The following is a 27,957-nucleotide window of genomic DNA, read 5'->3' as shown; positions in this document are numbered from 1 at the left end:
CGTTGCTCTGACACTCAGGGTATCTTTGGCGGGCGTTGATTGGATAATTCTCCCACGTGATAAGAATCGTCTACACGTGATCCTAGTCGTTTTCCGCGCCCTTTTTCACACTCTCTTTTGTAACTCACCAGAGCGGTTGTGCAAATACTGTAACTTCATTCTCTATTTCTACAGGTGAGCTAATTATTCTTTCAAATTCAATTGTCATGATGCATTATTTATTTAGATATATTATTAAACGGTGTATTTGTATTTGATTAGTTATTTTGTTTAAACTAAGTATTTTATTCATTGTAACATGTACACTCTCTCTTTTGTAACTGACCAGAGCGGTCGTGCACATACTGTAACTTCATTCTCTATTTCTACAGGTGAGCTTATTATTCTTTCAAATTCAATTGTCATGATGCATTATTTATTTAGTTATATTATTAAACGGTGTATTTGTATTTGATTAGTTATTTTGTTTAAACTAAGTATTTCATTCATTGTAACATGTACATGTACACTCTCTCTTTTGTAACTGACCAGAGCGGTCGTGCAAATACTGTAACTTCATTCTCTATTTCTACAGGTGAAATATATAACCTTAAATCTATTTCACAGTTGTGTGTTTTTAAACAATAAAAATAAACTGTGACATATGTTAAGTCAACATGAGAATGGAAAGTTTCTGGAAATCACGCCGTAAACAATGAAAATTACATAATTACACGCGTGATCAGTACGGAAAATTAACTAGTATAAATACTTGTGAAATAGCAGGAAAAATGAGTCGGTGAATAAACGTTTGATCGTTGTCGTTATTCTTCACTATAACAGTTGGTCTCTTTGCCTCAGTTTTTCTGTTTTCGTGGTGCGGCTTTAGATTCGGCTCGGCTGTAATGGCCAGACCCAGGGGCGGATTCAGAATTATTTGAATGGGGGGAGGTGCGCAGCCGACCGTCCCCTCCCCTCCCCCTTGGCGTGGGGTTCGGGGCTCGGTGAAAGGCTCCTTAAAATTTTGGTATTTAAAAGGGTGCCATTTTGGTACGGTTTAGAACTATGATTCAGCTAGTCAAAATTTTAATTTCAAGAAGGCACCATTTGTGAATTTTTTTTGAGAAATCGAGAGGGGGGAGGGGGGCTGATCAGGACCCCATTTAATTTTTTACTGAGACTCTGACATGTGTAATAGGATAGCTACAAGTTACACCGTCCTCGACAAGCGCAACCAGAGTGCTTCTGAACAGATGTTTTTGGTCAGAAGTAATTATCAAGTATACAGTTTATCAATATTTTTTTACTTCATAAAAATGTTCATACACAATGATCGCATTTTTCTCAGTGGTTGCATTTTTTTACCAATCCCACGTTCTTCTTTATTCTCATACATGTTTATTCGCGAGCCAGTTACTATATAGTAACTTATAGTAACTGGCTCGCGCTGCCAGTAATTACGCCGCGGGATATTCAGGCCACAGACTGTGATCATAAGACATACCGCGAATAGAAAATAGAATTAAGAAAATAGACATTGCATGTGAATGAAGCCTTATCTAGATAGTGGTTCTGATTTGATTGTTCATTGTAACAAATGATAAACTGATTTGATTGTTCCTTTAGATGGTACCTGTTGAATTGGGATATGTTTGGACCCCTCTATCATGATTTATCATCATTTTACAAAGGATTGTTAGATATAATTAATCTTCATTTAGATAATTCCTGTTATTACAGATTAGGCCCTGATGAGTCATAAAGTGCGTGGAGGTGATGTGATGTCCAAAGACAAACAAAAATAATTAACTTCTGCTGATTCAAATAAAAATGGCTGACCGTAAGTGCATAAATGATAATTTAAAAGTAAGATAGCAATGGTTGAAAGTTCCGACACCGCTCTGTATTTATCTCAGATGTGTGGCATCTTTCAAAAAATGTTATTTTAATGTTTCAAACAGACAAACTATGCAAATATAAACACAAGAATATCCTTACACCTTAATTTGAAGGTATATGTTATTGTCACTTATTTTAAAAAACTGTTGTCTACATCATGCTGATGAGATTATCTGCTAGTACAAATTATTGAAGAAGCCGCTTTGGGAAGTTTTGTTTGAAGACTTTTTGGCATTTGTAGATTTGGCATTATTTATATTCTAGGTGGTTTTGGGATTCGGACGCCATCTTTAATTGAGCAGCTGAGAGCAGTATTAGACCAATATCCAGATGATGGGCAGATTCTGAAGGTTAACTTTTTGTACAATTTTTGTTACTTTGATTCTTGATTTTAATTGTTCATGCGTCTACATAAATATGAAGTCATGAGAATTGTTATAATTATAACAAGAAAGGGAAAACTGATATTGTACATTGTCAATCTTAAAGGAATTAGTCCAGAATGCCGAGTTTTTGTTACTTTAATTCTTTAAATTAGTCATTCACTTATCTACTTAAATATAAAGTTGTGAGAATTATTACAGTTATAACAAGAAAGAGAAAACTGATATTGCATATTGTCAATCTTTTAGGAAATAGTCCAAAATGTCGAGTTTTTGTTACCTTAATTCTTTAAATTAGTCATTCACTTATCTACTTAAATATAAAGTTGTGATAATTATTATAGTTATAACAATAAAGAGAAAACTGACATTGTATATATATTGTCAATCTTTCAGGAATTAATCCAGAATGCTGAGGACGCTGGAGCAAAATCTGTGAAATTTGTCAATGACAGACGCCAGTTTTCTGCAGAGTCTTTGTATCAACCAGATTTGAAGATATTTCAGGTAAATGTAACATATGTTTTAAAGCAAACTCTTCTTATGCTCTTAGATTATATATATAAAGGTTGGATATATGTCTCTATTCTTACAGACTTAAAGGTACAGTTTTTCAGTCAAGTCCTTATTCATAGATGGTCTAGCATTTGTCATTACACGATGGACATAACTTTGTATATTTACAGGTAAAAAACAGGGGTGGATCCAGAAATATTTTCTGGCAGTCTTTCATATTATCTTTGTTGATATATCCTCCATCTTTAACTGTCTTCCAACAGAGTAAAATAGATACCCGTCAATGTAAACTTTAAAATCTGACCGTATTCCAGAAGACCCAGAAGACGCGGTCTCAATCCATACATCCATAGCTACCATTTATTACACTTGAATATGAGGTTAATCTGACTGTTGGTACAATATCAGGAGACAGTATCATATATCCCTCAGATCCTTTAGCTTAATATAGTGTATAGCTGCATTAGTAGGGGTGATAATTAAAAAGGACCTTTTCTGGTTAAAATACCGAAAGAAACTATAAATGGTGTCACTGGGTAGCCATTACCTATCCCACATTGTAAAGAGAACATGACCCTCAAGAAATCCCTATTCTTATGTGATAAAGTATTATATTAATCTTTAAAATAACAGCATAAAAATTACAGTGTATCAGTTAAAAAAAGAAGTTAACTTCATGTAAAAAAGAATCATCCCGGCCCCCCTGGTGACAATTGTTAACCTACCCAACCCCTCCTTGCACACAAATATTCGTTACTGATGAAAGGTGTACCAATCCCATAAAAGTTTTTACTTTCTGACTCTGATGGCCTAAGAGAGGATAACTGAAGTTACAATACACAAAACTAAAAGCGTCCACACCCAGGGAGGAGGAGATACAAGGCTAGCAGAAACAAAAATGAGTAAAATGATTAGAATCATCCACCCCCAGGGACAGCCCAACCCCAAGGGGTCCATGTACTATATGTCAATAGCCAAAGACTGAACATCCTCAATATAATGGTTTTGGAGAAGTTAACAGAAATAATAATTTTCCAAAGCGGCCGTGACCATCTCTGATTATAGGTCTCTTAACCACCAAACCTTGAACTTCCTTGATTTAATGATCTAGGAAGAGAAAACGAAATGGAAAATGTAAAAATGATTTTGAATGATCCACCCACCAGAGACAGCCCAACCCCCAGTCACACCAATATTCTGAAGTTGCCAATTGCACATCCCTTATGGTAGGGGTATCAATACTGCAATTTCTTCTTTTATATTATGGTAAAGGAGAAGATAACAGAAATTACAATGTTAAGAAAAATAATAAAAAAATAAGTATCATGCAACCACCCCCATGGACAGCCCAAACCACAGTTGCACATCTCTATGATAGGTTTATCAATACTGTAAAAAACTTGAAAATTAAGGCAGTCATCAAAATTTTGAAGGAAGATTATTCTCTGCCAATGTAATATTTTTCACTTTAATTGAAAATTTTATCAAACTTGATAATTGGAGTCTTGATAATTTTGAAAAGTTCCTCATTTAATATGGCTATATGCCAGATTCACACATTCTAAAATGTTTATTAATTTCTGAGTGATGAAATTTTAAAGTTTTTACCATACCAAAACTACCTAATGGTTTAAGAGGAGATAGCAGAAATTACAATGTAAAAGGAATAAATTAACGCTCCTCCCCCGCTCCTCCCCCCCCCCCCATCAGGAACCCAACCTTCTGTGGTACTAAAATTATTTATAAAACATTCTAATTTAATGTATTTTTGTCTTTTGAATTGTTCTATTTACTTATATCTCAGGGTCCAGCTCTGTATGCCTACAATGATGCCGTTTTTGGTGATGCTGACTGGGACAGAATAGGAGCCATCCACAATAGTAGCAAGAAAGATGATCCACTAAAAGTTGGAAAATTTGGTTTGGGGTTCAAGTCTGTCTTTCACATGACAGGTATGACTAGCAATCTGTTAATTGAGAATGTACTTGCAGCACACAGACACTCACAGGTACACACAGCAAGTATAGACATGTGCTAACTTTAGAAATGATATACTATTTTTTGCCAGTTGTTATATATGTACAGAGTTATGCTCAACAATTTTACACATGTAACAAAGCACTTTGTTGGTTCAAAAGAATATAGCACATAGTAAGACAAAAATCTAAATTTACCAAATTTGTTTTGCTTAAGTTTTTATATACAGACACTGTAATTGCCTACATGTATATATTCTGATTGGTCTGTCTGTCTGTCTGTCTATGCTGTCATTGTTGCTGTCCGACACATGACGTTTGTCTAATTACTTCCAAACCATTTTTTTTACTTTAAATTTTCTTGGTGGCTTTTTTTTGGGTAAATAGTCCGGTTGCTTTCAACGTCATGTTCAGTTTTCTGAAGAGAAGGCAACCTTTGATAATGATGATACCATAGCTATTATTGTAATTAAGATCCAACATCCACGACTTTCTAAGACAATTCCATTTAAATTTATATCACTCTTTTGCACAATTTTGGTGTCATTGGCCCAATAAGTTCCAAACACAACAAGGAAAAAGATGTTAAAATGCCTGTATGTGAAGGTGGGGGGGACAGACTTTGTCCAGTGTATGACATCATTTTGACCACAACTCTACCTAGTGGTCAAACAATAGAACTGAGGATGACAGCAGCAAAGAGCAGTTGAACATTTCTGCACATACAGGTATTTTAACATCTTTTGCCATGCCCTGTTTTAGATGTATCACAGGGGACACTTGGTCTGAGTTAATTCTCCAGCAGGTAACACAACAGCTACGCTATATTTTCCAGAGATCAACTACTAACTGACCAAGTTCTACATTTATTTCTCTGGCTGACAACACGGAAAATCCAGCTGTCGGTTCGACTGACCAAACTTACTCTGATGATATCATATCTCTAATCTCTGATCTCTGATTACAATACAAAGTTCTTCTCTATATATACTTATACACAAAATACATATGTACAGTGATTCCTAAAGAAATTAAGTCAGAGATACTGAAGCCAATTAAAAGAATTCAGACATATAACTACAGAGAGACCTTAAACATAATTAAACTAAGACTGACCTGAACTAGGAGAAAAAGCCATAAATGAAGTTATTCAATCCTTTTAAGACCTAAAAAATTCCTTTAAGACCCCATTCCCACATATTTTACATCGATCTATCCCCGTGGGGAGTCTCACTAGATAACTGTCAGCTTAGCCAGCTTAAATGTCTGTCCCGCCTACTAAAAGCTGTAAGGGGGTAATTAACTTCCGTGCGCGGTCGACTGACAGCAATTTAGCGTGAATCCTCAGGGAGTAAGGTCGATCTAGTTGAATCAATCTACACGTAAATCACTGGGAATGCACTCTAAGACTTGGTTACAGTTCTTTCCAATAAATACAATACCTTAAAAGATTCAATACACATAATGTCATTATAACAAATTATCTTTACAAAACATTGATATAAAATTTTATTTAAATCTGGAAGTTTCACAATTCACAATTCACATAGTTTTCACAATTCACATAGTGAAATCATCACTATGACAGATGAAATAAATGAATCTCTCAAGACTATATTGAGTGACTTTAAATTTGTTTGGTAAAGAGGCAGGTTGCATACGAAAACTGGCATGATTGGTTTACATTTGCGGTAATTATTCAGGTTCTTTGCACAACTTTGGTGATGTTTGCCCCATAACTGCCAAACTGTCGTATTTTTGTTTAACTTTAAAGATGCACACAAATAGTCAATGTTTTGCCACATGCCGGCATGTAAATTCAAATAGTATAACTAAGAGAATTACCAAAAGATATGATATTGTTTAATGTTACCCAAAAATGATATAGGAATGGATTTCTTTGCTAGCTTTCTATGCTGTATATACATGGGGCAGAAAAGTAGGTCACATAAGTATTGGTTAAATTTCTGACACAAATTTAAAGAAAGGGGCAGTCTAAAGCTATTTTATGGCTGATCGAGATTTATTCAGTCATTTCGAATTTATTTGATTCGTATAAGGAACAGCCATGTTACTACACGACAGATATGAGTGTACCCTGATGAACTCCACAGTTTAGAGATACTACTGCTCATGCGTCAAGGTGCCAGAATCTCCAGTGAGCACAGTCGAGAATTAATTACAGCTTTGGAAGTTAACTCGCTTGCTTTTTTTTGTCCGTCACATCTTCAAAACTGACAGTCTATATGCCCTTGGTTACTTTTGAACTTGAATAGGAAGTCATACTGGCAATTTAAGTGTGACCTTTTTCCCAGCGGGCAAATCAACATTGAATCAATGTTGAATCAACATTGATGGTCAACGTTGAAAGTATGTTGATATGACATTGACTATGAAAGTTGACTCAATGTTGAACCATCAAGGTTGAATCAACCTTGAGGTATCAATGTTGAATCAACGTTGCTGGTCAACGTTGAAACTATGTTGATATAACGTTGACTATGAAAGTTGAATCAACGTTGAACCATCAAGGTTGAATCAACTTTGAGGTATCAATGTTGAATCAATGTTGACCGTCAACGTTGAAACTATGTTGATATGACATTGACTATGAAAGTTGAATCAACGTTGAACCATCAAGGTTGAATCAACCTTGAGGTATCCATGTTGAATCAACATTGATACCTCAATGTTGAATCAATGTTGAAATTAAGTTGAATTTGAAAATTGAATTAACGTTGATATATCAATTAGGCTATCAGGATATTTGATTGAAATTTGCCTGATGGCTGAAGGTGTTCTCCAAGATATCAAGCATTTCTTGAAATAAAAAGACTCAGAGCTGAAAAGGGGGGAAATAAGGAAAATTACCTACAAAAAAGGTAATTTCGAAAGAAAAGGGGGGGGGGGGGGTCCAGACCCCGGGACCGGCCCCTGTATCCACCTATGGGTCGTCAGATTCTTTTTTAACTTTCCAGTTTGATGCTCAATGTTACGGACCAAAACAGCCCGAACATAAAAAAACACAAACAACAACTAATTTAACCATGAATATAATATATTACAAACAATGAACATACACTAACTACATGTAATACTATCATGTTTCATAAACTTTAACATTTGTCAAATACAGTTAAATTCTAACAGATTCGTAGACAGTTAAGTTTTGAAGACGCAATGTCACAGTTTTAAGAGTCCTTTTCTGTTAAACGTTCCTCCTCATAGTGTGGGGTTTTGAAGACGCAATGTCACCGTTTTCCATGTCCCTATCTGTTGAACGATCCTCCTGATAGTGTGTAGTTTTGAAGACGCAATGTCACCGTTTTCCATGTCCTTATCTGTTGAACGATCCTCCTGATAGTGTGGCCTCACAAAGTACTGTTAATAAAGTACAGTTTTTGTACTGTAAAAGTGTTACACACTGTCCACACTCACGTGTTGCATCAGTTCATGTTATCCGGAGTCTTGCACTTTATTTACATTATACAAGTATGCAGGCACATACGGTAATTACCCATAAAAATTAAACAACAAATTAGCTTTACTAAAATAATCAGGTTGTTAAGATAATTTTAAGAATACAAAAACAAAGGGTCACCAGTCTCATTTTTTCTCACAGCTAACTTAAATTTCCAGAAAAACAGGCATTTTTGGCTTTTTCAAGCTTTTTCTTCAACCTTGAGTAAATTTTGTCAATTTGCCATAAGGTAAGGCTGGTGACCCTATGTTTTTTTTCTTTTTCTTAAAGATAACCTGAACATCAAATCTGGAAAGTTTTTAAAAAAATGAAGACCGCTTTTTTCACTAAATTAATTTTAATGAAAAAGGGGTAAAACAAGCGTTTTATGAGGGGTAATTACCCCTATGCATACCTCTCTAGTGAGATAATCATTTAAAACCATTATCAAGGTTATGATTAAGGTTATAAATAAAGTTAAGGTTGACCCAATGTTGAGATCCAGTTGATATGTCAACATTTACAAAGAGTTTACAAACACAGGTTGATTCAATGTTGAAATCCTGTTGATCTATCAACATTGAAAATTGATTGACAAAGAAAGGTTAAATCAATGTTGAGACCCTGTTGATCTATCAACATTGACAATGGGTTGACAAGAAAAGTTTGATTCAATGTTGAAATCCTGTTGATCTATCAACATTGAAAATTGATTGACAAAGAAAGGTTAAATCAATGTTGAGACCCTGTTGATCTATCAACATTGACAATTGGTTGACAAGAAAAGGTTGATTCGATGTTGAGATCTTGTTGATCTATCAATATTGATGGATCAACATCATCTTAACCTATCCTCAATGTTGAATCAACGTTGAGTGCCTGCTGGGTTTTGGCCTTGAATTTTCCTTCCCTTATATCTCTAAAACTGGCACAGATATGCCCATTGATACTACTGAACCTGAATGGGAATTCATATATTGACAGTCTTCTTGTGACTTTGAATTTGACCTTTGACCTCCTTTTCGCCATGAAATGCACATCACAAATTTGGATTTGACCTTTTACTTTTCCCCATGATTTTGTTATAAATTGTAGTTTTCAACATTAAAAAATCGAGACCTCTTGTTAACTACAATTTGTGGAGCTTGTCAAGTACAACACTGGAGGTGGTGTCCCCCTTTTTTTGCTTTCCTGCAAATGCGCTGCAAATGTCGTTTGTCTGCTGGGTAGGTTGTTTTTGAAAATTGGCATGATATCTGTTTATATTAATCATAATTATTCTGTTTTTTTATTGTTTGAATATTTTACACATAATAACCATAGTACTTTTTATGGGCTATGAAACTGAATCCTTTGGTAGTTTTTCACTGTCCATGTTACCTGCAGTATGTAATATAAGAGGGTAAGAGCGATTGTGCTGTTTTAAAGTATTATGTAATAGTGTATCAAAATTGGCCAAAACAGTATTTGGTGCACTTTTGTGAGTCTGAATGTCTAAACATTTGTCAGCCTTGCTGCCTTGTTTCCATTATGGTGTCTGTATATTTGTCATCTTTGCTGTCTAGTTTAATATTACCAGCAATAACTCTAGTTAATCCATGTGCATGTGGTATCCAGGGCAATATCTTGTCTTTCAAAGGTCAGTGATCTATATCACTATATTGTCTGTAGAAAGTCTTAGACAAAGCACTGCATGCATGCTCAGACATTGGAATGTGCCTGTCCATAAACCCTATGAACCTGTGCATAAGTCATATGTGCCTTTGCATAAACCTTATGTGCTTGGACATTTATTTTTCTATTCTTCTACATTTACTTCTAGATTTACCAAGCGTAATAAGTGGAGACAAGATAGGATTCCTAGATCCACATGAAAAATTCTTTGGTCCCAGGGCGACAGGGAAGCAATGGCATCTTGAAAATGATAGGGAAGAAATCTCTTCTTTGCCTGATCAGTTTGAACCATTTGTGGGAATTTTTGGTGGCCGTGACATAACATTCAATGGTGGAGTTTATAAGGGAACACTGTTTCGCTTTCCACTCAGGACAGGTTCACAAGATCCCTCTCAATTCTGTTCACAATTGTCAGAGCAGATATATGCATCACAAAAAATTGATAGTTTGTTCAAATCTTTCATGACATGTGCATATATGAACCTTCTGTTTTTGTCATCACTGGAAAGCATTGAATTGTATGAAAGAACAGAAGGAAGTGAGAAACCAGAGTTAATCTTCCAGTTGGAGATAGATAAAGACTGCATCAAAGGTGTGAGATCAAAGCGTGAAGAGTTTTTGTCAGAAATTGCTAAGGTGCGACAAACCAATGAGTGGCCAGAAAAACCAATTCAGTCAACGTATGAGCTCCAATTCACAGAGACGACATATATCCACCAATCAGCTGCCTCCACACCTACCCCCTCAAAGACGACCAAATGGATGCTAACAAACCACTTTTCTGGAGGCCAAGTGAGTTCACAGTTACAAGAACTGGCAAATGATTCAAAACTGGGTTTCCTTCCGTGGGTGGCTGTTGCTATGTGTTGTGGCACAAAGGACGAACCATTTCAACAAGTCAAACAGAAGTCCCAACAACCGAACGGCCACTTCTTCTGTTTCCTACCACTCCCACTTAAAGAAAAAAGTGTGACTGGTCTACCAGTTCACATCAGCGGGTTCTTTGCACTCAGCCAAAATCGCAGACAGCTGAAATGGCCCACTGCAGACCAAGATAGGTCTGCCCTCACTGATAAAGCACTTCTGTGGAACATCTGCTTGGTGGAAGAAGCAGTTTCAGTGGCATATGCAGAACTCCTAAATTGTGCCATTCTCGAGGGCTTTTCACCAACATGCATTTATAATGCAATGCCAGACTGCAGTTTAACAGATCCCAAATTTGAAAAAATGGTCACACTTATGTACAGAGTGACTCTAAGGAGGCAATCATTTTATAGCCCAACAACCGACACCTCTTTCTCTGCCAGTACATGGCACAATGCCAGTGAAGTCTTGTTCAATGATTTAAGCCCTAACATTGACAATGTTGAAGATCTTGTGAATGTTCTCATGCAAAGTGGCAAAAAGATTTGCACAGTCCCATCACACGTAGAAGAAGCATTACAAAAGCATGAAGTGGAAATTGCTAAGATTCAGCCAGGACATGTGCGCACTGCTCTAAAGAAACCAAGTGTGTCCACCTGGGTAGACAGCCTCTCATTTGTCAAAAAGATGTCTATCCTGAAGTACATCCTCTCTGATTCATCCTATGGTGATGTAATTGGGATCAAACTTTTGCCCCGAAGCGACCAAATTGTTAGGTTCCAGTCCAGTGCAAGTGATGCAGTGTATATTCCAACCAAGGATCATCCAAAAGAGCTTCTTCCCGGGCTGACCCACAGCTTATTGGAGACTGAGAGAGTTCCATCTGAGGTTGCCGCACATCTCGAAAAGATGGCAGCTTTAGGTATAACTAATAATTTTCTAAACAGCAGTTAGAACCTGCTAATAGGCAAGTTCAGTTGAATGGAAAAGAATATTTGGATTACGTTACCTTTTTCAGAAACAAATCTGGTCATTAGAAATTTTTTTCAGATTTTGTATACAGATCCATAAAGGTCAATACATGTTCTGCTCTGCTGTGCCTAAGTGAAGGGTTACACTGGCACTGTCACCATAGGAAATGGCTGTTAACTCTGCAGAAAATAAGATTTTATAGATGTCTCTATGTACCAATTATGCGTGCTGTCATTCATATTGTTAATCTTTCATGACACTGATATATATTATTAGTGAAATACAATTTTAATAAAAAACTGCAATTAAAAAAGAGAAATTTTCATTTTTGTTTCACTTTAGGATTAACCCAGTTGAAATTTCTAGACAAGACTTCAATGGCTGAATTGATCAGAAGACTCTTCGACCCCTGCAGAGATAACACCAAACACTGGGATCAACAGACCACCAACCATCCTACTCATGGCTGGCTTCAGACGGCGTGGGAGTACCTGACCCGTCAATTCCCTGACAATCTCTCCAGGTTTGAAGACTTGCACATTCTTCTTGATCTGGCTTCTTGTAGAATTGTGAAGCTGAGTTCTGCTTTACCTGCTTTGATAACTTGTTGGGAAGGGGACAGACTTGACGATGGTTTAGCTAAGTGGCTTAAAGCATTGGGAGTAATTGTATTTCAGAAGCTCCCCAAATTTATTGAAGATCACCATGCTGTTGTGCCAAAATACATAAGTTCTCCAACACCTAAAGGTGTTCTACAGGTTCTTTCAAATGTGCAGACCCAATCTAACTTAGAAAAGATAAAAGAATGGCCATTGACAGAGAAGGATAAGCTCAGAAAGCTTCTCTCTGAAGCCTCTGCAAATGACGTTATGTCACACAGAAAATTGCTAATGGACCTTCCAATCTTTATGTCAGTTGTTGGAACAGAATACTCTGATCCTCAAAGTTCTGGCAACAGAGTTTCTCTCCATGAAGCACCCTGGGCCTTACATCAAAGTCCAAGGTTTTCATTACGTTGGAAGTTTATCGATGCATCAGGAACGGACTCTGAAATGCTAGTTCAGCAATTAGGAATGAGAATTTTGGACACAAATGACTTGCTAAGAGAAATTGTGTTAGCAGACATTGAGTGGTACAAGGAAAGCGGAGAGATTGATCTTTTGATGAAGCAGGTGCTGACCATCAACATGAATGAAGATAAAGAAATACGTCATATGGTGAGAGACATTCCTTTTGTTCCAAATGAATCAGGAGAGAGATTCACAGCAAGCCAATTGTTTGATCACCATGATTCAGTGGTATTTGATCTCTATCATGGGGTATGTGACATCTTTCCAACTGGACAGTATAAGGATGATACACAATTACATGCGGCTCTGAAAAGGTTAGGATTGAAGACAGAAAGAGAACAAATAACTGCAAAGGACATTTACAAGGCAGCTGAGTACGTTCAAAACGTGTCTGCTGAGGGATCGGCCTCGCAAAACGTTTTGATTGATAAATCAGAAGCAATTATGACCATTTTGAGATCCAGGCCAACTGTATTAAAGAATAGGCTAGGAAACGGTAACACCCTCTCTAGCTGTTTGAAAAGAACCAGGTTTATCAAGGTCAAGCCAAGGCCAGAGAATTATCCCATTTCTTTGCCTTGGTGTTCATCGAATTGCACCTTTTTAAGTCCAAGTGAGTTGTGCAGCAGTATCTATGAAAAAGTGATAGGTTCTGTGGAGCATGTCTCTGATGAGGTTGTGGATGAAGAGATCGCCAGGGAATTTGGATGGAATGAAAGGCCCACTATATCAAAAGTCATAGCCCAGTTAGAACAGGTAGTAAGCCATTACACAAGCAGAGAAAAGGGTCTATTTCTGCCAATGATTCTAGATATCTATGGAGAATTGTTTCATCCAGTTAGGGGGGATGTTCCTTACGAAGGCCTTAAATCCAGCTCACAGAAATGGATCTGGAATGGAGATGGGTTTTCCTCATCAAAAGATGTTGTCCCTGGTATTCCTCCACAACTACAAGGGATACAGCTGCACCCTCATTTGTTTGTCCTTCCAAGAGAAGTAGAGCAATTCAGTGAACAATTTTCCCAGTATGGTGTAGAACCAAAAGATAAACTTGAAATCATTCTGCAGGTGCAAAGCAATATACAAATCAAATACCAACAAGAAAGGGTCCAGTCTCAGATAACCAACAGCAACGCTGCAGATCTTGATGCACAGAGAGATCTTCAGACCATTATTGATCTGTTGCACATTGTTGAGTCAATGGACGAGGTGACAATATCCCAACTGCAAGATGAGCTCTTAGTGCCTGTTCATAGTGATGACAAATCCACCCTCATCCTTAAGCCAGTCTCCCAGTGCACTTACTGTGATATGGACTGGCTTCAGCAAGGGTATGACGTCACTGATATTAGTGAGGAAGAAACAGAATCTATCTTCTTTGTCCATGAGCATGTCTCAATGCAAACTAGTGAAAAGTTAGGTGTGCCAACTCTTATGAGTCGTATTTTAGATGTAGAAGAGTTGGACATGAACTATGGCCAGTCCGAGCCACTGACATGTCGCCTTCATAATCTTCTTAAGGAAGGTTACACAGATGGGTTTTCTGTCCCAAAGGAACTTCTACAAAATGCTGATGATGCAGGAGCCCAAGAAGTGAAGTTTCTGTATGACCAGAGAAGAAATGAAGATGCCCAGACATGCTTGATAGATGAGGGAATGCGAAGTTGCCAAGGACCTGCTCTCTGGGCCTATAATGATGCTGTGTTCACAGAAGAAGATTTCAAAAACCTTGTTAAGCTGGGGGGTGCAACCAAAGAAAAGATGAGTGACAAAATTGGCAAATTTGGACTTGGGTTCAATGCAGTCTACAATCTAACTGATGTCCCAAGTTTCATTAGCAGTAACAGTATAGCCATCTTTGATCCGCATATGAAACACTTGGGAAGAGCAGCAAGATCAAAACCTGGAATTAAGATTAATTTAAAAAACAGAAAAAAGCTTCAGAAGTTGAAGAACCAATTCAAGCCTTTTAATGGGATTTTTGGCTGCAATCTTGATTCCACTGCCAAATCTTGCATATTTAGCTACAATGCAACATTATTTAGATTTCCTCTACGAACAAAGGAACAATCCTATAAAAGTGAGATCAGCGACGTGCATTATGATGAAAAACAAGTGCAATTGCTTCTTCAGAAATTGGTCGATTCATCTTCAGAAGTTCTACTTTTTACTCAAAATGTAAAGAAAATATCAATTTATCACCTCCCCAAGGATGGAACCCCATTAATGATGCAGTGTATCTATGAAACAACAAAGAACATCTCAAAAGTGATAAGAGGTTTGCATTTGCCAGAGGTTCAGCAAACACAAATTTTAAAAGCTTCAACCCAAGCCCTCCAATCAGCAGAATCAGCGCCATCAATTCCAATGCCCAAAGACACTAAAAATCAAACAGTGTCCCTTCTTCTTGAAATGTCCTCCAAAATGGATGCAGGTAGTGTGAGTATTATCAAAACTGAGGAGAAGAAAGATTTCTGGCTGGTTACGTCATGTATGGGAGACCTCACATCAAAGATGTTGACCATGTGCCAGGGATCTGGTCTTGTACCTACAGGTGGAGTGGCGGTGCAATTGAAGGAGTGCAGTGTTGAAGGCAGCATTAGATATACACCACTTTGTACTCAGAAGGGAACATTCTTTTGTTATCTCCCTCTTCCAATTTCCAGTGGATTCTCATTCCATGTCAACGGAAGTTTCTCTGTGGAGTCCAACCGCAAACATTTAACTGAGAAAACAATGGATGATAAAGTTTCAAAAGGAGCTGAATGGAACCAAATCATCTTGAAGGATGTCATTCCCAAAGCACTTCTTTTTTGTCTTGAAGACTTGAGAGAATTAACATGTGGTACACCTTACAGCTTTAGCGAATTGTGGCCAACCTGTGGGAGCACATATAAACCAGTATGTGAGCCTCTTGTGCAGCAGTATTATGCCTCCTTATTTTCCACAGAGGAACAGCAGGCGCCCGCTTTATTTTCAAATGGGAAAATGTGGGAAAATGTCCACAATGTTGGTATCCTCACAGATGATGTCAAGGGATCAAATATAGTGACCCATGCGGAAAGAATATTAGAAGATTATCTCCAGGAGAGGGGAAAAATATATGTAAAAGTTCCCAGTGAGACCATGAAAACCATGTTGTTATTTGCACCTGGAGAGATTCAAGGAAAGATCATGTTTGACCTTCACAGGTTATACAATGAAGCAGTTTTCCCAAGCATCAACACTCTTGATGGAGATGTCAGAGATACTTTGATACTTTATGCAATTGACCAAGATGATGAAGATCTCAATAAACTCTTGCAGAGATACCCATGCATTCCTTCCACACCTCATGGGGAGTTAAAGCAACCCTGTGCTCTCATGCACCCAAAAAGCAGAGCTGCCTCATTGTATTATGAGGAAGATGGGATTTTCATCAAAGGAACCGAAAGGTCATACCTGAACCCACGCCGCCTTCTGGTATTGGAAAAACTTGGCATCTTTGAAGACATCAGCTGTGGGCAGATTTTGGAGAGAGCCAAAAGTGTTGCTGGTCTCCATCAAACAGATAATGCAAGAGGAGTAGAGAGAGGGAAAGAAATATTGCAGTACCTAGCCTGGAGGCTGAGTGGAAAAGAAGGTAGTAAATTGGAAAGTGAACTCAGAGGCGTATTATGTGAAGTGCCATTTCTTCCAGTTAAGCCCAAACCAGACGGTTACCCACTTCCTTGGAAAGGCAATCACAACAATCTTGCTGCACCTAAAGAATGCTTTTCAGCAGATGTGGAAAATTTGGTGTCTTCTACCACTGCTGTTGTCGACAGAAGGGAATTGAAAATGAATAGAAGTGTGGAGAGGTTGCTCCAAATACAGTCTCGAAAAGATGTTGAACTTGATCAGGTATGGGACCAGTTTGATGAGGCCATCGCAGCTGCCCCAAAGTGTGGAAAGTTTGAAAAGAAGCTGAAAGATCTAATTAGGGACATTTATCAGTATCTGAATGATTTACTGCGAAGGGAACCTGCAAAACAGTCCGCTATCAGTAATGCACTGCAAAAGAGAAATGCAGTGTACATTCCGCAGTCACAAGAGTTTGTCTCAGGCAGTAAAGTTATATTCAACTCCAAGATTGGATTTGAGCCACTTCTTTTTGGGCATCCTTATGACTGGAGAGACTTCCCTGATGTCATGGAAGCTGCTGGTGTTCGAGAAGACTTTGATATTGCAGATTATATAAAGGCCCTACAGAAACCACATCAAACATACAGCAAAAAATCACTGCCATTATACATACGTCAAATTGTGTCTGCATTACAGCAGAATATTGAGGATGAGGTAAAAAAGGAGAAAGTACCCCTCACAACAAAGCTGAAATCAATTGAAGATAAAAATGGGCCCATTTATTTACCAGATGAATATGGAGTGATGTCTGAAGCAAAGCATCTTTGTTTTGATGATTGCCCATGGCTTGAGAATGATGATGATGACATGCATTGTGCACACAAAGATTTACCATATCATGATGCTATAGGTCTTGGTGTTCAGACGAAAAGAGGTGAAAAGCTTAGAAAATGTTCAATGGGAATACCCTTTGGTCAGAAGGAAAAACTTACAAATAGAATCAAGAGAATACTAGAAGGATACCCCTGTGACCAGGATATCCTGAAAGAGCTCCTGCAAAATGCAGATGATGCAAAGGCAACTGAAGTTCACTTTGTTTTAGATCCCAGAAACCATTCCACCAAGCTTATATTTGAGGATTGTTGGAAGCCATTGCAGGGACCAGCTTTGTGCGTTTACAACAATAGTCCATTTACTCAAGCAGACATAGAGGGTATAAGCAACTTAGGTGAGGGAAGCAAGAGTGAAGATCCAAACAAAACAGGGCAGTATGGGGTCGGTTTCAATGCTGTATATCATCTCACAGATGCCCCATCTTTCTTAACCAAAGGACAGGAAATTGGAGAAACATTGTGTATCTTTGATCCACATTGTATTTATGTGCCAGGTGCTTCTATTGCAGAGCCTGGAAGGTGTTATAATGACATTCCAAAGTTGAGGAAGGCTTTCCCAGATGTATTTGCAAGCTACTTGGATGACATGAAAGAATCTTTTCCAATGGAGGAAGCTACCTTGTTCCGATTGCCACTCAGGAATGAAAACATGGCCAGACAGTCTAAGATAAAACCAAGACCTGTTACCATTCCCGAAATGCAGTCCCTCATGGAAACATTTAGGGGTGATTTATTTCTGATGATGCTGTTTCTCAATAACATAAGGAAAATAAGTGTCTCAGAAATAAACATGTTCACTGGAAAGCTGCAGAACACATACAGTGTTGAGGCCCATCTCAGTGCTGAAGATACACAGGAGCAACAGTCCTTTCTACAGGAAGTGGTGAACAGCTCAGAGAGACTGAAAACACAAGAACTTACAGTGGACCAGTTACGTCCCATAAATGTTTCTTTCACCATGTCCTTAAAAGACAACAAAGGCCGATTAGAAACATGGCTTATCACCCAACAGTTTGGCTTCAGCAATCCAAGCTCAATACCTACAACTTTAAAGAAAGCCCTCCAGGACAGAGAGTTGGGGCTTCTGCCACGTGGAGGGGTAGCACATATGCTTCAAGCTGACAGATTACCGATGGAGAAATTTAGCCTCAAAAAAAGCAGGGTATTTTGCTTCCTGCCGCTCCCACTGAAAACAAACCTACCTGTTCATATCAATGGTCACTTTGCACTGGATCATGAAGCCAGGAGAAACCTTTGGATGAACACTGAAAATACTGATGTGAAAACTGAGTGGAACAACACATTAATAGAGCAAACAATTGCCCCTTGCTACACCAATATGCTTCAGCAAAAAAAGAATATTATTATGGAAGAGATCTCTGGAAGTGATGAGACCCAGATAAGAAAATTTTTGAGCCAGTATTGTCAGCTCTTTCCTCATATCCAGCATCAGGAGAATTACATACATTATCTGTCTAAAAAGGTATACCAGTTGACCAGCGAACTTAATCTGAGGGTTCTTCCACTTTTGCGACATGCAAGACTGAGTGAGATGGGATTTAAAGTTGCATGGTTTACACCTACAGAGGGAGTATTCTTTGATGACTTAGATACCCAGATTCAGGAACCAGGGTCAAGCTTCAAAGAACCATCCTCCAGAGAGATTGTTAGAAGGATTTTATGTGAAAGCAATTTCAATCTTTTATGTTGCCCAATGTCAATATATACAAATTATCGGGAAGCAGACATCCAGGTGAAAACTGTTAGTCCAGAAGCTGTGCTTTGTTTCTTTCAAACCTACCAAAGACCTGACAGGCTGTGTTTTATTTCATGCTCATATCTTCCTGAAGACATTGGAAAAACCATCTTTGGAAATGTAGACGACCTTCGCACTATGTTACAGTTTTGCAAGAAATCTGGCAATTTTGTGCAGCTACTTGAGGGTTGTCCATTGCTTGTAACTGAGGACAACAAGCTGAGGATGTTTAGTTCCAGAACACCCGTCTTCTGTTCACCTTTCTGGGACTTGCTGACTTTGTATGCTGCATCTTTTTGCCATAGGTTCTTGGAACGTACATTTTTTTGTACATACCAAGAAAGGTCAATTTTCAAAAAATTCAAGGTATCAGATCTTGCAGAAAGGCTACCATTTGCCTTACCAGAAGCGCTACAAAATGGAGGTGTTATTCCATGGGATTCGAAGGCTCCATCAAAAGAGTGGATCCAATTACTGTGGACATACCTTCACTCGGAAGTTGGTGCAGTTTCTGACGGCAACAAAATTATATCTTTATTGAAGCCACTTTCCCATTGGTGCCTCTTGCCAGTAACTGTAGGGCAATCAACATGTTTGCTTCAGGTTTCACGAACCCGTGAAGTTATGGACAACCGGGATTTCATCTTCAGAAGCGGGATTTTTCATGTCTTACAAAAGTTGGGTGTTCCACAGCTAGCCTATGATATACTACAACAACATTCTGAAAAGACTGCACGGGCAATAATTAGCAACCCTAGCGATCCGTGTTCCATGGTCATCGCATTAGAAGGAGTAGCCAAACGACACAACCTAGCAGACAGACTAAATGTGCAGAAATGTGAGGTTGTATTAAGATATTTTTGTCAGTATCTTGATGTGCTGAAAAGCAATCCTGAATTGAAATGGAAATTGTGCAGTTTTCCTTTTTTCTTATCTGCAAAAGAGGAGATTGTCAGCATTGAAGGAAAAGATACTTACATTGCACCGAGCTCTATCCCTTTAGATGGCATGCAGCTATTGGAAGGAGGTGATCAACATTTGGCCTTCTTGAAACCCAATGTAATGTTACAGCCACTCTACACATGGCTGGGTTGTCGAGTACTCTCTGAGTGTGAAATGTACTGTGATTTCATATTACCAATTTTTGAAATTCTCTCAGAGGAAGAAAGGATTAAGCACTTAAAGTTCATATCAGTCGAATTACACTATAGAAGTCTTCAAGGTGATTGGAAGAGACTGATTGATAAACTTTCTCACGTGAAGTTCCTACCTGATAGCCGGAGTGGAATTCCTGGCACCCTGTCAACTGCATCGGCTTTTTATGATCCTTACAATGAAGTTTTTAAAGCTATGCTTACAGAAGAAGATTTTCCATCAGAGCCTTTTAGATCTCTAGCAATTTTGTGTTTGATGCGTGAGATAGGTTTACAGCAACAAGTCACTTCAGAGAAGTTCATTGAATTTGCCAAAGCCATTGAAAGGGGGGCTATTTTAGCATGGAAAAGTAGAAATAAGACGGCACTCCAAAAGAGAGAAAATCAGGCACGTGTAGTAGTTACACATCTTTTATCAAGGGAGAATGTATTTAATGATGGTCACTTATTGCGCATTATAAAAGATATGGCCTTTCTACCCCAACGTGTTGCTTCAAGCAACCTTCAGAGTCTGTGCCCTTGTGGCAATATGGATGGAGAAACATTGAGGCCTTTCATCTGCTTCAATGGTGCTGTCTTATACAAGCAGGAACATGAACATTTGTCATGGACAAGTGTATCATTCTTGGAACAGTGGGCAGAACCAAGGGACAGAAAATTGTGTGAAATACTTGGAGTGAAAGAAATCCCCTCTTTGGAACAGGTGATAGACCACTGTTGCAATGTGTGCCATAATTTGGAAGAGAGAGTTGAACTTTTAACAGCAGAACAATCTGAATTACTCTCTGAAATAATGGGGCAAATATATCAGCACTTGGAAAGATATCAAGACAAAGAACATCCATATTGGACTCATCAGCTGCAACACTTGGCCTGCGTTTTAGTAGATCTTGAGGATGGAAAGAGGTTTGTTTATCCGAGTCAAGTTGCTACCTCGTGTGTGGAAGAAGAAGAAGAAATAAAGCCTTATCTTTTTGCTGTGCCTTCACATTTCACAAGGTGTAAAGAGCTCTTCAAGCTGATAGGCAGCACAGATAGACCTTCCTGCTGTCAGTATGCCACTGTCTTGGAAATGATTCATAAAGATACTGAAGGGAAGAAACTGGAACCAAATGAAAAGAAAAAAGTTTTGAAAGCAATGGGGTTTTTGTTTAAAAAGCTTCGCAGTGGGGAGAAATGGCCAGAGCAGGTAAAACTGTTATACTTGCTCACTTCAGCTGGGGAACTGAGGCACTCCAAGGACATTATCTTTATTGATAACATGTCCCATTTTGACCGACTACAGAAATTTCCATTGGAAGAACCCATGCTTGCTCGTCCTTCTAAGGAAGAAATTGGACCCGATGTCCCATCGTACAGCGATGTTGCTGAATTTTTGCCAGAATGTTTGCGCCTTAGATATCTGACTGATGTTGTTAAAGAGAAACTTCACTCTGAACCAAGTATCAACATTCTTCAAGAGCATCCTGTGAAATGGAAGATAAAATCAGATTTTTTTTATCAGGCAGTGATGCGTCTCTTTCGTCATGCTGGTAAAACCCAAGGCTTCACTGTCAGTCAGCAGGATAGTGCTGAGCTACAAGAAAACATTAAAAACATCAAACTTCACTTTGCAACAGAACTGACCACTGTTTTAGAATACAAGGGAGAGGTTTTGTCTGGAAGTGAGAGAACACAGTCATGCTTCTATCAAAAAGCCCATTGTGGACAACAGTCACATTGTTTTTATTTAAAAAGCAATTTTCAAATGAGCAACTTTTCACTCAGGTTTGTCGAAATCTTGAACAGTTTATCTAAAGGGAGGCTGTCAACTTTCCTCCATCACCTGTGCAGCATCCTAGATGAAAAAGTTGCTTTACAAGAGATTTCGAGATGTTTGGATGATCAGGGCATTCCCCCAGATGATTACTGCTCAGATACCAGTGTTCTCCCCATCCCTGGGACTTACCTTCACATAGAAGACCAGCATCTGCTTTCTGAGAATTTTCACCACTTTGAATGCGGTGAATACGTAGGCTATGAAGTAGAGGATCCATTGTTGAAGAGTCGTGAGGGTCTTCCAACATACATATATGCCATTGTCCTAGAAGAGATCAAGGAAGATGTTGACTCTCAAACCTCAGATGTGCTAAGAAGATACAAAATAAGAATTGGGAGTGAAGAAGAGGATGTCTTTGTTGTGACGGCAAATGACTTGTACAAATTTAAACGCACACCAAAAGATGACTCAAAGGATGTTGTTCTTTATGATAAAACTCCAACTGAGGATGACTTCACTCCAACATGTCTGGAGGACTTTAAGGAAGATATCACAAAAACACTGTAGGCTGCGTGGAAACTTGATGAAAATGAGAGGAAAAAAGTCATCAAGAGACTCCTCCGAAAATATCACCCAGACAAAAACCTTGGCCAAGAAGATATTTGCAATGAAGCATGCAAATTCATACAGACTGAAATAGCTAGACTTGAACGAGGTTCGCAAGAAACGTCTTCATCCTCAACTGAGACAACTGCTGCATCTTCTGGTCCTACATGGTCACATAGTACACGTAGTACTGGTAGGTCATATTCTACTCATGGTACTGGTACCCAGTCACACACTACATATGAAGATGTATTTGAGCAATTTTTCACCAGAATGGGGCAACGTGCCAGACAGGAGAGAGAATGCCATGACAGGTATTATTCCAGCGGGAGTCATGGTAGTGACAGCAGGACGTATGGTGGATTCTGGGAAACTCGTAAGAATCCCCAACCCTACGAGGCTTCCAGATGGTTCCGCCAGGCCCAGTGGGATTTCAAAGCAGTCTCCAATGACACCAGAGAGCCATTCCAGAGCTATGAGTGGGCTTGCTTCAAATGCCATCAGGTTAGATATAATGCTGGTTCAATCTTGGTTCAGTTTCATTAGATCATTATAATATATATGTAATACCTAAATTGCAGTTTCATTTTTTAAACTGAATTAAATTTGATACGATATATTATTAGATTTCATAAGTTCCTTTAATTTTTGAGTGTAATCCCAATTTTTCAAAAATTCTGTCAATCTACTCACTTCTTGTTTATGATCTGTCAATCTACTCATTTTCTACAGTTAAAACTAAACAGTATTTACAATTTTTTAAAATTAAAACATTATAAATATACAATTAGTTTATCTATATCACATATGTATATTACAATATCAGTCAGCAGAAAAAGCACTGAAGGCTGCACAGTTTGCCATCGATGCCAATCTGAAAAACAACAGTCACGACCTGCCTATAATGGCTGACACTCTTAACCTTGCAGACAATTGCTCAACTATTTCACAGCGGTCCAGACGACTCCAGTCCCTGCTTACACATTCCACTGCCATGCGCTATCCAGACAGGTGTCCGATGGTCTACCACATGAGGTCTACAACATGGACACAGCAACAAAAGCTGTGGACATCACCAGCCAACTGCTGACTGAGATCAAGACATTGTTGACAGAGAAAGGCGTGCCAATGGACAGAACAATGTAAATTTCTTCTCTTTTTATGTTACTAATCAATGCAAATTTCTTTTACTTTGAGAACATTTGCTTTGCAGGATATTTTACTGTCAAGTTACAGGATTGCTTCAACATGATGAACATGGGTGTGTTGAGAATTATTGTCTTGGGGGAAAATGAAACTAATTTTGAATTGTGTACTTTGGATAGGTTTCATATTGCACTACAGGTATATATACAGAACAATTCCTATGACAGAAACATTTTTTTCTTTATTGAAAAGATGGATAAAAACATCTTCATTGTAAATAAAAATTTTGCTCTTTGGTTTTATTGTCATATGCATGTTTTAGTATATATACTGAAAAAATGTAAAAAGATTTTTCTTGGAGTTTGAAGTGAACCTTAGATTGCATATACAGTGTAAAACAGAGTGAACATACATGTTGAGGTAATCCATGAAAAACATTGTGTATTTTGGATAGGTTTCAAATTGGACTATAGGTATATATACAGGAATATTTTTTCTTTATTGAAAAGTTGGATTAAAACATCTTCATTGTAAATTACATTTAATTTTCTTTTTGCTTTTAATGCCAAATACATGTTTTAGTATACTGAAAAAATGTATATAGATTTTTATTGGAGTTTGAAGTGAGTCTTAGTTTGTATATATACAGTGTAAAAAAGAGTGAACATACATGTAGTTGTAGTCTTAGGTATCTTTTTGCTGATAAGGTGGAAATTTAAGTGATATAAATTATTTGTACATACATACACTCATGGTGTATATATATAATATGCTTTTTGAACTTTTTATTACTGTTGTATACTGTATATATATATAGGCTGGGTACAGTATATTTCCACTTTGCATCAGTCACATCTGAAACCAGATCAGGTGATGTACAGAGCAGTAAAAGAACAATGCCATTAGAAGACAATATGCATGTTATTATTTTTTTATTCAGAATTTGTTTCTAAATAATTTTTCCTTTTTTCAATTTTGAAATTCATCAAAGTTCTAGAAACCACATTATATTGTAGAGGAAAGTCAGTTAACAAACTGTGGAAAGAAAGCATGACAGTTGGCATTTGTATGTAGATTGATTTCTTTTGATACATTTTATCACAGAATTTTGCCACTGTTATGAGAAAAGAAATTTGATGTGCATATTCATGCAAACAATATAATATGCAGCTATTTTGCTGGTAGCTAGTAGAAAATGTAAGCTGTGAAATATTAGAAAATTTAGATAAATTGCAGCAAATGTGCTTTGCAGGGATATGAAGAGGTATCCTTGCAGATCAATGTGCATGCATTTTTTAATTTAGAAAAATCAAGTAATTGTGTCTATTTCTTATGCTGTTAATATATGCTGCTAGTTTTACATCAATTACAGGAAAATGCGATGAAAAAATTACTAGAGTATATGGTAATGCTTAATAATGTATAGTTACTTAAATAAGCATTATTTGTTTCAATATATTGCTTTAGAGTAAGCAGGCTCTATGGCAATTAAGTAAGATTTGAAATGTAAGACTTCCATCGATTGCAGTGAGCACCCTCTGCAAATACAAACACCAGCGTAACCCATGCACGTTATGCAAAGTGACAATTTTTCATAGAACATAGTTCATTGTTTTAAAAATGAAATGTGGTAACTTGAAAGGAACTGATTAAGGCTGTAGTTTAAAAGGATTTTGGTTGTTGTTCTTTACAAATCTAAAACGAATTTTTAAATTATAGAGGGATCACATTTAAGATTATAATGCAGTGTATGGCAGATGCTGATGTTAGAAGAATGTGTATATAATAAGTGAACCACATTCTTCTAACATCAGCATCTGTATATATAAAAAATAAGATATGTATAAAATATTTCAGTTAGTAAGCATGCTAGTAAGCAGTATGCGAGGGTAGGGAATACCTTTTGCATTCTGTGTGATTGGACTTATTTTTTTAGTGTGATAAGTTATTTGAGCCCAATATTATGTGTGGTATAAGATTCAAGAATTTTTGGTGATTGGTGATTGGCCTGAATATATCTTGGTGATTGGTGATTGAGCTATTTTAATCTTGGTGATTGGTGTTTAATGGGGGGGGGGGGGGGGGGGTATTCCCTGTATACCCTCGTATGCCACCTGTTCTATAATCAGAATTATTACAGATAACTAGGTGGGTAGTGCCAAGTATACAGTGGAGTTGGAGTTTTTATTATTATTATTATTATTATTATTATTATTATTATTATTATTTTTTTTTTTTTGAGGGGGTGGTTTGCAGCTGGTTTGCAGGATTTACTTCTTATTATTGTTATAAAGGGACAATATAAGTTATTAACCTACAATGTACTGTAGTAGCTATAGGGTCCAAAATGAGCATTCTTGCTATTTCATTTAAATTTAAGATAATATTTTAGTTAGATTGGATTTTTTGAAGGATTAGGGGAAGTGAGGTACATATACCATATATAATTACATGTAAGTTTGTTTTTTGGAAGGATTAGGGGAAGTGAGGTACATGTACCATATATAATTACATGTAAGTTTGTTTTTTGGAAGGATTAGGGGAAGTGAGGTACATGTACCATATATAATTACATGTAAGTTTGTTTTTTGGAAGGATTAGGGGAAGTGAGGTACATGTACCATATATAATTACATGTAAGTTTGTTTTTTGGAAGGATTAGGGGAAGTGAGGTACATGTACCATATATAATTACATGTAAGTTTGTTTTTTGGAAGGATTAGGGGAAGTGAGATACATGTACTATATATAATTACATGTAAGTTTGTTTTTCCCTAATTAATTGAGTGCACATATAATGTATCTTTTTATTCTAGTATATAATTTTGGTTTTAGGTCATGTATAGTGTAAGATTTTACATACAAACAAAAAATAAAGCTATGTAGACATTTAGCTGGGAACATGAAAATATTGGCATAGGGAATCATTTGAGTTTATAATTAGACCATGATATCTTGTACCTATCACACTGTACTGTATCTGGTCCAAGATAATGTCAAAGGATCAGCTAAGTCTGCCCTAGCTTGTGTGTATTCTGGGTGCTTAAACTGCAGCTATATAGGGGGAAGCTGGGGGAGGGGGAAGGGCAGCCCTGGCTATTATCGTAGTATGTATGTAGGCATAGGGGAGGAAATTGCTTGTTTTGATGTTGGTTGGTTTGGATTATTTTGCGCTCATTAGACCTATTTGTGTGTGTGTGTGTGTGTGGGGGGGGGGGGGTTGCTTATTTAATCACATATCACAAAGTGGATTCAGTTTTGTTTTCCATGTGTGCTGAAAATGTCTTAGTTGTGCCTTTGATGGTAAGTTTATTACTGTAACACCTGAAATTATTTGGGGCCCCTTCCAAAATTAGAAAAGGGGGAAAACTGTCAAATTCAGATATTGCTTGAAGACCATATGTCTTGAACTTTGCAAGTCCAGTAAATTTTTTTTTTGCACATGATAAAATGATGTCTAATAATTATGTATAATATGTTAACTTTATTTATCTGTCATTTTAATATTGACTGTCAGTTACTATATTATATACAATTAGGGTTAACTGCAGCATTATCAACATGTAGAATAGCATCTCCACTCATCTGATTTTAATGAATGATTTTCTTTGGCTTGATGGATTATAGAGATCAAAAGGTATTTTGTCACAAACTAGCAAATTCCCCAAATCTAGAGGCATGTTCAATACTACTCATATTTGGGAAGAAACACAAAGAGGACACTTAGGAAAAGGAATTAAGATTGCTATAGCATTTAAACTACCCTGAACTCTCAGATGGATATGAGATCAATGCTCTACCCCTAAATTAACCTGTGTGATGTTTGTACCAGTACTGCAGCACTTTACAACACTACCTGTGTCACACTGAAACTGAATGGCACGTCTAAATATCTCTCCTGAGCAATAACAGTTTTTGACATTTGTGACAAAACTGCTTTCGATCTCACTTATATAGCAAACTATAAACACAAAATTTGTTAATTTTGATATTATGTTTAATTGAGGCAAATTAAGGTTAAGTGCATCATGATTAAGTTAGGATAGCACTTATGTTTATCTAATTTTTATTAAATGGTGTTTAAAAGAGATATTGGTCTCTTATTGAATGAATTTCAACAATAAAATTTTGGTTAATTTACATGTTTTGTTTTGAATTGAAATGTATAGTAATTCAATTTAAAATACCTTCATTCACTTTTTTAAATATTAACATGGAAAATGTACTAGTACAGCTATTCCTTTACA

General features: G+C 37.3%; 1 protein-coding gene across 1 annotated transcript; it reads left to right on the top strand.

The window, feature by feature from the left end:
* Position 1: 1 nt before the first annotated feature.
* On the top strand, positions 2-27,850 carry LOC106162455 (sacsin-like). Its single transcript, XM_087010492.1, has 8 exons — positions 2-174; positions 1,720-1,819; positions 2,143-2,228; positions 2,658-2,768; positions 4,582-4,729; positions 10,036-11,673; positions 12,066-23,068; positions 23,391-27,850. The coding sequence occupies exons 2-7, from the start codon at positions 1,810-1,812 to the stop codon at positions 22,523-22,525; spliced, it is 12,453 nt and encodes a 4,150-aa protein (XP_086866618.1). The 5' UTR covers positions 2-174; positions 1,720-1,809; the 3' UTR covers positions 22,526-23,068; positions 23,391-27,850.
* The last annotated feature ends 107 nt before the right edge of the window (positions 27,851-27,957 follow it).

This window comes from Lingula anatina, chromosome 4 (assembly GCF_051362555.1).
Source record: "Lingula anatina isolate TDL-2025a chromosome 4, LinAna3.0, whole genome shotgun sequence".
NCBI lineage: Eukaryota > Metazoa > Brachiopoda > Lingulata > Lingulida > Lingulidae > Lingula > Lingula anatina.
This window is presented reverse-complemented; position numbering and strand designations above follow the sequence as displayed.

Excerpts from the sequence above, each read along its gene's own strand:
- LOC106162455 (XM_087010492.1), top strand. Across the intron at positions 2,769-4,581 it reads CAGATTTGAAGATATTTCAG|GGTCCAGCTCTGTATGCCTA; the intron begins GTAAATGTAACA and ends CTTATATCTCAG. Across the intron at positions 11,674-12,065 it reads CGAAAAGATGGCAGCTTTAG|GATTAACCCAGTTGAAATTT; the intron begins GTATAACTAATA and ends GTTTCACTTTAG.